At 41.4% G+C, this 10,000-nt stretch overlaps 1 protein-coding gene across 2 annotated transcripts in view; it reads left to right on the forward strand.

Annotated features, from left to right (window-relative positions):
• The first annotated feature begins 5,952 nt into the window (after positions 1 to 5,952).
• LOC133641141 (interleukin-17F-like) overlaps positions 5,953 to 10,000 on the forward strand; it is a 19,735-nt gene continuing 15,687 nt past the window's right edge. For both annotated transcript variants that reach the window (XM_062035028.1, XM_062035027.1), the window contains exons 1-2: positions 5,953 to 6,077; positions 6,145 to 6,317. In XM_062035028.1, coding sequence (XP_061891012.1) covers positions 6,069 to 6,077; positions 6,145 to 6,317 — 182 coding nt within the window. In that variant the 5' untranslated portion in view covers positions 5,953 to 6,068. The remainder of the gene's footprint in view (positions 6,078 to 6,144; positions 6,318 to 10,000) is intronic.

The following is a 10,000-nucleotide window of genomic DNA, read 5'->3' on the forward strand; positions in this document are numbered from 1 at the left end:
GATACACCAGACCAAGATGGGCTGCCTAAGGAAACCCGTGGCGCAACGCACAGTGCCAGTACCCTGTACGGCACCTGATGAGACGGAGGAGGATCTAGGCCCGGACACTCCCCACAGTGCCGAGAACCTCCAAGCACCACCGGCGCAACCCCAAAGCAGACCGTCAGAGCATCGTCGGATATTGTGGCCCGCTGCCAACAAAGAGTCAGAGTGGAAACAGTTTGATGAAGATGTTAATACAGCCCTGGAAGCAACAGCTAACGGTAATGTGGACCAGAGGCTCAAGACAATGAGCACATTCATAATTAGCATTGCATCAGACAGGTTTGGCATAAAGGAACAACGTGCCACCAAGACTACAACTGCAGCACCAATTCCAAACCGGCGAGAAACCAAGATTCCCCAACTTAGACAAGAACTGAGAGTACTCAGGAGCCAGTACAGGAAGGCAAGCGAGAATGAGAAGGCAGCCTTGGCAGAACTGAGGGGTGTGGTAAGGGATAGGCTACCCACCCTGCGACGTGCCGAGTGGCACAGGAAGAGAGGCAAGGAAAGGGCCCACAAGCGCAGTGCCTTCATTGCAATTCCATTTGGATTCACAAAGAAGCTGCTGGGAGAGAAACGCAGTGGTCAACTGTCATGTCCCGAGGAGGAAATCAACCTCCACATCAAGAACACCTACAGCGACGGCATGAGAGAGCAAGACCTCGGCCACTGTGCAGCCCTCATATGCCCACCAGAACCCTGCACCCTGTTCGACATCAGTGAACCCACCCTGAAGGAAGTTAAAGAGGCAATCAAATCTGCCAGAACAGCATCAGCACCAGGACCAAGTGGAGTTCCGTACAAGGTTTTCAAACAGTGTCCCCGCCTGTTGGAGCGTCTTTGGAAGATCTTCCGGGTGATCTGGAAAAGAGGGAAAGTACCTCAGCAGTGGACGTACGCAGAGAGAGTATGGATTCCCAAGGAGGAAAACGCAAGGAACATCTCGCAGTTTAGGACCATCTCCCTCCTCAGTGTTGAGTGCAAGACCTTCTTCAAAATAGTTTCCAATCGCCTCATGGGATTTCTCCTGAAGAACACCTATATTGACACCTCGGTGCAGAAGGGAGGAGTTCCAGGGTGCATCGAACACACTGGTGTGGTAACACAGCTGATCCGTGAGGCACGAGAGAACAGAGGCGATTTGACAGTACTGTGGCTGGACCTCGCCAATGCGTATGGATCAATTCCACACAAGTTGGTGGAGTTGTCTCTGAGCAGATACCACGTTCCAGAGAAGATTTGCAATCTCATCCTCGACTATTACAACAACTTTAGTCTGAGGGTGTCCTCTGGCACTTCAACATCAGATTGGCATCGTCTAGAGAAAGGTATCATCACAGGCTGTACAATCTCTGTGTCCCTGTTTGCACTGGCCATGAATATGCTTGTGAAGTCTGCGGAAGTAGAGTGCAGAGGCCCTTTGTCCAAATCCGTCACCCGGCAACCTCCGATTAGAGCATTCATGGATGATCTCACGGTAACCACAACATCAGTGTCTGGTTGCAGATGGCTCCTTCAAGGCCTTGATCGACTCATTAGTTGAGCAAGAATGAGTTTCAAGCCCTCTAAGTCCAGGTCCTTGGTCTTGAGGAAAGGAAAGGTAACCGACCACTTTCGCTTCAGTCTGGCAGACACCCAAATTCCATCTGTGTCCGAAAAGCCAGTGAAGAGCCTGGGCAAGCTCTTCACTGGTGATCTGAAGGATACCGCTGCACGTCAAGCTACCAGCGATAACTTCAACATGTGGCTCTCAGCTGTGGACAAGTCAGGACTTCCTGGGAAGTTCAAGGCCTGGATATATCAGCATGGCATCCTGCCTCGTCTCCTCTGGCCGCTGCTAATGTACGAATTCCCTATGACCATCGTGGAGGGATTTGAGAGGAAGATCAGCTCGTCCCTGCGCAGGTGGCTGGGTCTGCCATGGAGCCTAAGCAGCTTTGCTTTGTTTGGGCACAACACAAAGCTGCAGCTTCCTTTCAGTAGTCTGGCAGAGGAGTTCAAGGTTTCCCGGGCCAGAGAAGTCCTGCTCTACAGAGATTCTGCTGATGGGAAAGTATCTTCAGCAGGTGTGGAGGTCAGAACAGGAAGGAAGTGGCGTGCCCAGGATGCAGTGGAGCGGGCAGAGGCGAGGCTGCGGCACAGCACCCTGGTGGGAACCGTAGCCACTGGTCGGGCTGGGCTGGGTAGCAACACCAAACCAAACTACAGCAGAGCCAGAGGAAAGGAAAGACGAAAGCTTGTCCAAGAGGAGGTTCGCGCCGAGGTGGAGGAGGCTCGCTTCAGCAGAGTGGTGGGAATGAGCAAGCAGGGGGCCTGGACCAAGTGGGAGCACATAGCTGGTCGCAAGATCACCTGGACCGAACTCTGGAAAGCGGAGCCACACCAGTTTAAGTTCTTGGTCCAGTCAGTTTATGATGTCCTCCCAAGCCCTGCTAACCTGTTCACCTGGGGCCTGATAGACGCACCTGTGTGCCAGCTCTGTCAGAAAAGAGGATCATTAGAACACATCCTCAGCTGTTGCTCAAAAGCATTGGGAGATGGCAGGTATCGGTGGCGCCACGACCAGGTCCTGCGGGCAATAGCAGACACCATCTGCACGGGTATCAACACCAGTAAGCGGCAACACCCAACCAAGAGCACAATTGCCTTTGTCCGAGCAGGAGAGAAACCTCAACCCTCCAAGAAGACCCAGGGGGGCCTGCTAACAACAGCAAGGGACTGGCAACTCTTGGTTGACCTGGGAAGGCAGTTGCGATTCCCAGACATCATCGCAACTACAGCACTCCGGCCAGACATGGTTTTGATGTCTGGAACCAGCAAGCAGGTGGTACTCCTTGAGCTAACTGTCCCCTGGGAGGACAGAATGGAGGAAGCTCAGGAAAGGAAGAGAGCGAAGTACGCAGATCTTGTGGCTGACTGCCGGAGGAACGGGTGGAAGGCCCGCTGCGAGCCTATTGAGGTGGGCTGCAGGGGTTTTGCAGGCAAGTCCTTACACCGGGTCCTGGGGCTCCTTGGGATTTGTGGACTGCACAGGAGAAGAGCCATAAAAAACATCTTGGAAGCGTCTGAAAAGGCTTCACGTTGGCTCTGGTTGAGGAGGGGGGACGCGTGGCGTAGTGCGCTACCTGGACACAAGTCGAGGGACTGATCACCCTCGGCTGGGTCGCCCGGGTGAGGGTGTTTGATTAAGACCCGAAACACCCTATGACCCCGGGAGAATCACTGATGATGTGTCCAGGTTGTACCATGAGGTGTATTATAGTACTGTGTATATATATGTATATATGTATACATATATATATGTATATATATGTATATATATATATATATATATGTAATATGTATATATATATATATATATATATATATATATATATATATATATATATATATATATATATATATATATATATATATATATATATATGTGTATGTATGTATATGTGTGTGTATGTATATGTGTGTGTGTGTGTGTGTGTGTGTGTGTGTGTGTGTGTGTGTGTGTGTGTGTGTGTGTGTTTGTGTGTGTGTGTGTGTGTATATATAAGAATGTTATGTATGTGTATGAATGTCTCTATACCGTATACAGTATATACACTATACATACTTGTGAAGTCACACGTTCATAGTATTTACAACGGACACTCCAACTGATTTGTGACCTTGTTCTTGGCACATGTTGGAAAAACAGAAGAAGAGTCAAAGACGACTGAGAATGTGTTGCAATGTGTACAAAGTAGAGGATCAAAGTATGTGAAGTACTCCATGACCTACTTAAACACTCCTACACAGTATACGCTTGAAGTTTTACCATGTACTTATCTGTGCTGTTCATCATAACAGATAAACAACACAACACACATGACTCATACTGGATATACATACTGTACTCATGCATATACTGTACGTGTGTATATATATATATATATAAAAAACATTCATGAAGTTTGGTTCTTTTATGTATTTATTATGGGTCTACTGAAAATGTGAGCAAATGTGCTGGGTCAAAAGTATACATACAGCAATGTTAATATTTGCTTACATGTCCCTTGGCAAGTTTCACTGCAATAAGGCACTTTTGGTAGCCATCCACAAGCTTCTGCTTGAATTTTTGACCACTCCTCTTGACAAAATTGGTGCAGTTCAGCTAAATGTGTTGGTTTTCTGACATGGACTTGTTTCTTCAGCATTGTCCACACATTTAAGTCAGGACTTTGGGAAGGCCCTTCTAAAACCTTCATTCTAGCCTGATTTAGCCATTCCTTTACCACTTTTGACGTGGCAGCAAAACAGGCCCCGAGCATAATACTACCACAATCATGCTTATTGGTAGGTTTGGTGTTCCTGGGATTAAAGGCCTCACCCTTTCTCCTCCAAACATATTGCTGGTTATTGTGGCCAAACAGCTCAATTTTTGTTTCAACACGTTAATGTGGATTAATCTTTCATAATTTTCAATCCGATGAAAATGTCAAAATGAACTTGAATCCATCATTAATTTGATTAAACAATTAACTGTCAACATTAACACGTTAATGCAGATTAATCTTCAATCATTATCAATATGACTAACAATTTTAACTGAATTTATTCAAATGAACACGTTAAGGTGTAATAATTTTTCATAATTTTCAATCTGATTAAAAACCTTAACTAGTGCTGCCTGAATTAAAATGTTAATGCCAATTAATTTGTCATTAATTTGATTAAAAAATTAACTGTCAACATGAACACGTTAATGTAGATGAATCTTTAATCATTATCAATATGACTAACAATTTTAACTGAATTTGTCAAAATGAACACGTTAATGTGGATTAAGTTTTCATCATTTTTAATCCGATTAAAAATTTTAACTACAGCTGTCAAAAATTAATTTGCTGATGCTGATTAATCCATCATTAATCTGATGCAAAATTGTAACTATTTCTGCCTGAATAAATGTTTTAATGCAGATTTATTTTAATTAATTTGATTAAAATCTTTAACTAATGCTGCCAAAATGAACACATTAATGCGGATCCATTTTTCATCAATATAAATATGACTAACAATTTCAACTAAATTTGAACATCTCATTTTTTAATCCGATGAATAATTTTAACCGTCAAAATGAATTTGGTGATGCTGATTAATCCATAATTAATGTGATGAAAACTCTTAATTTTTATTAATAATAATTAATTAATATGAATAAATTAATAATAATGAATTAAAATGTTAATGCCAATTAATTTGTCATTAATTTGATTAAAAAATTAACTGTCGACATGAAAACGTTAATGCAGATTAATCTTTAATCATTGTCAATATGACTAACAATTTCTACTAAATTTGAACATCTCATTTTTTAATCCGATGAATAATTTTAACCGTCAAAATGAATTTGGTGATGCTGATTAATCCATAATTAATCTGATGAAAAATCTAAATTTTTTATTAATAATATTTAATATGAATAAATTAATAATTAATTAATATGTGAATGCCAATTAATTTGATACAAAAAAATAAGGCTGTCAACATCATGTTGAAGTGGATTAATTAGCAATATTATTAATCTGATGAAAAATATTAAAATATTAATTACTATGGCTGTCAAAAATAATTTGTCAATATGAATTAATCCATCAACGTTATTAATTTGATACATTTAACATTAAATTGGTTCAAATTTTTAAGACAATAAAATGCTCTGCATTAATAACTCAAAAGGTGGGCAAAAGAGCTGGCGCATGACCCCAGGATGCAGAGACGGTAGGCGTAGCACCGGTCGAAGCATCGTGATTGGCACGACCGTGGACAGGTGCGAGAGACAAACAGGAAGTGGAAAGAAGAGGGGCACCTTTTGAAGTGGTGCTGACTCATCACGAGAGTGACGCTCGCCTACGCGCGCGAGTGAAGTTGCTGTTGTGGACGACGAGCGGAAGAGATATTGCAAAGATATCGTTTATGGTTGAAGATATAAAAGAGGACAGCGAGCGGATAGAAAGCTCTCGCAAACGCCTCCGATTGTGGCTGCCATGTTCCTGGTGAGTCAAACGTATTTTCTTGCGTTCACTTGGTCAAAACGATATTCAGCTAGTTTTGCCGTTGAAGGTTTTGGGAGTCGTGTTGCGGCTGGGCCTGGCCGCCGGCTTGCACGGGCGGGCGGACCGCAGGACTTCTGACCGGACGACCGTCAGGCTGCTGTTGGACCCGCTGCTGTGTCACCTGACCAGCGCCCACCAAGACCACCTGGCCAACGTGTCGCTCTCGCCCTGGACCTACAGGTGAGTCCTCCGCGTCACTCCCCATACCGCCTGGGCGCCTCGGGCCGATACGGACAGGAATGTGGTGCGATGTCGGGGTATGGTATTTGCAACATGCGTACAGTTCCAACACGATACAATTTAGCGTGTCCGAAAAGGAGCAGGAAGAAGCCGAGTTTATTTCCTCCTAGATCAATTACGAACACATTTGTTGGTGCTCAATGCGTAACGCAACAGCGAGTAAATACGTACATGAGTGAGTGAATACATATTAAATGTATAATTAATAAATAGGGGTCTCATGAATAAATAGGCAAATACGTTATGGTGAGACGAATATGATGATTGCTTTTCTAATCAAGTTTAAAATGTTAATCAGAATTCTTCTTTGTACTTTGTAAACAATAATACATTGTTTATTAATATATTTCATTAATTAATTGCACATTCTGATAGATACATACTGTAAATGTGCGTGTATATATATATATATATATATATATATATATGTATGTATATATATATATATATATATATATATATATATATGTATGTATGTATGTATGTATGTATGTATGTATATACAGCAGAGGTGGGACCAAGTCATTGCTTTGCAAGTCACAAGTAAGTCTCAAGTCTTTGCCCTCAAGTCTCGAGTCAAGTCCCGAGTCAAGACAGGCAAGTCCCGAGTCAAGTCCAAAGTCAAGACTGGAAAGTGTCAAGTCAAGTCCCAAGTCCTGCATTTTGAATTTCGAGTCATTTCAAGTCCTTTTAACCACAGACTAATATATTTACACAGATTGTGTATGCTTTTAAAACGCTGTATTTATTTATTAAAACAAGTGCATTTGAAATTGCAGGAAAAAAATAGTGCTGACATTGCACTTCATAATAGTACTATTAACCAGTCATTTTAAACATTTAACTCATTCCTTTACAGAATAAACACATTTGAAAAAACAAGTGCAACTGTACTTATTTGCACAAACGTGTTAACATTGTATTTCCATGGCATATTGCATTGTAACTAGTTCCACAGCAGTTTCTATTCTGTTCTTACCTTATCTCATTGATCTCATCTCATACTGTATGTGTGTTTATGTGTGCATACACATGAAAAACATAACAAAAACATGAACAAAACAATGAACAGAGTTGTACTTTTTAGATGTCAGGGCCCTATGCAATATGTACACATATTCTTAATATAGTATACATTTTAACTGACCTTTATTTGACTATGTTTGTCTTTTTGTAGGTGGCTAAAATATGCGGTGCTGCTGACCGCCGTCTAACGTTACGTTACTGTGTGTGATACATTGACTAACGTAACGTTATGTATAGGTACCTCATGCAACCCTGCTTAAAAAAAATCACTAGACAAAAAGTATGAATAAGGTAGCGAACTGCAGTGGACGCAACATATTGCCGTGTTTGCAATGACGTTATAACCATAGACATCTTATAAGTAGACGCAATATTGGTTGCTGTGACGCGAGCAATTTGGCCGCCATCTTGAAGTGGTGATGAGGAGCCGGCGAGCAGCCTAAACTGACAGTTGACAGGTAGAAAACAAAGATGGTGTTCAGCGTTTTCCTACTCAAATGAGCGGACTGTTGAAAATAGGAATCGGGGGATTACTTTTCACAAGTAAGATTTAACATTAATGTACTATTGGTTGTAATTTATGAAAATAATATTACCACAGAGTTGAGAAGGAGCAAAGATCTTCAATATTTGTATGTGAAAATCACAAAGAAATCTTCTGGGGGAGGATGACGCCCCTACAGGGGTTTGGTTTACAAACTTTCAGCCCCACCTAAAACAAAATTCACCAGCCGCCACTGATTATGATGCATTCTCATTTTAGGCAAAATATAAGACAATACTTTCTTAACAGTATAATTGTAACCAGGAATAAGTCTTCAAGTAACAATATTCAAATACTAACATTGTTGGATAAGACAGAATTTGGTTTTATTCTGAATCTAGTGAAACAAATTGGTGGTTTTAGCTGATATAAAGATTTTCAGGTGTTTATATATGTTTATGATGAAGTTTTTGGCAGACGCTTTTATCCAAAGCGACATACATAAAAAATACATATATAACAATCACTGTAAACATGATCATTTAAGGGAAGAATGTAATACAAAATATCAATACAAAGTGTCATGACAGAATAAACTCTCTGCTGCTGCAGCAACAGAGATACAGTCTATAAGATATATAGATATCTAATGTATTCATACATTGTTTATGTAGGATATATGCATGTATATATAACCTAATCATATTGTTTCTTCCATTTAAAAATAGCTGACCGTTTTTTTCCCCTTTCTCTGGGATTATATTCCCAGTTTTGATCTCGGACGTCTGGTCACTTATAGCGTATAAAAATATTATATTACTGTTAAGCAAACTATGACTAATAAAACACGCCAAAACATGTGTCCGTTATCATAGCTACATATATAACAAAAAAACGCGTGAAAATCAGTGGTATTCAATGAGGTAAAATGAATTAAATGCGCTGACAGTTCATTGCTCCTGCCAAATGAATTGCACTGAGTGGAGCGGATCACCACTCCAAGATGGCGGTCCCGCGTCTCGTCTGCACCTGTAGGCAGTAGCGCTCGATGCTGCGTACCCTTATAAGATGTCTAAAGGCCTACTGAAAGCCACTACTACCGACCACGCAGTCTGATAGTTTATATATCAATGATGAAATCTTAACATTATAACACATGCCAATACGGCCGGGTTAACTTATAAAGTGACATTTTAAATTTGCAGCTAAACTTCCGGTTCGAAACGCCTCTGAGGATGACGTATGCGCGTGACGTAGACCGGCGAACACGGGTATGCCTTCCACATTGAAGCCAATACGAAAAAGCTCTGTTTTCATTTCATAATTCCACAGTATTCTGGACATCTGTGTTCGTGAATCTGTTGCAATCATGTTCATTGCATTATGGAGAAGGAAGCTGAGCAAGCAAAGAAGAAAGTTGTCGGTGCGAAATGGACGTATTTTTCGAACGAAGTCAGCAACAACAGTACACAGCCGGCGCTTCTTTGTTTACATTCCCGAAAGATGCAGTCAAGATGGAAGAACTCGGATAACAGAGACTCTAACCAGGAGGACTTTTGACTTCGATACACAGACGCCTGTAGAGAACTGGGACAATACAGACTCTTACCAGGATTACTTTGATTTGGATGACAAAGACGCAGACGTGCTACTGTGAGTATGCAGCTTTGGCTTCTAAACATTTGATCGCTTGACCGTATGTGCGCAACTTTTTTTTGCGTATGTACGTAACTTTTTAAAAATATATAAGCTTTATGAACCTTGGGTTAGGTGAACGGTCTTTTGGGCTGAGTGATTGTGTGTGTTGATCAGGTGTTTGAATTGTATTGGCGTGTTCTATGGAGCTAGGAGCTAGCATAGGAGCTAGGAGTTAGCATAACAAAGACGTAGGTGTTTTTATGCAGGATTAATTTGTGGCATATTAAATATAAGCCTGGTTGTGTTGTGGCTAATAGAGTAAATATATGTCTTGTGTTTATTTACTGTTGTAGTCATTCCCAGCTGAATATCAGGTACCGTGAGTATGCAGCCTTGGCTGCTAAACATTTGATAGCTTGACCGTACGTGCGCGTCACGTACGTAACTTTTTAAAAATATATGAGCTTTATGAACC

Source organism: Entelurus aequoreus, linkage group LG23, assembly GCF_033978785.1.
Source record: "Entelurus aequoreus isolate RoL-2023_Sb linkage group LG23, RoL_Eaeq_v1.1, whole genome shotgun sequence".
Lineage (NCBI taxonomy): Eukaryota > Metazoa > Chordata > Actinopteri > Syngnathiformes > Syngnathidae > Entelurus > Entelurus aequoreus.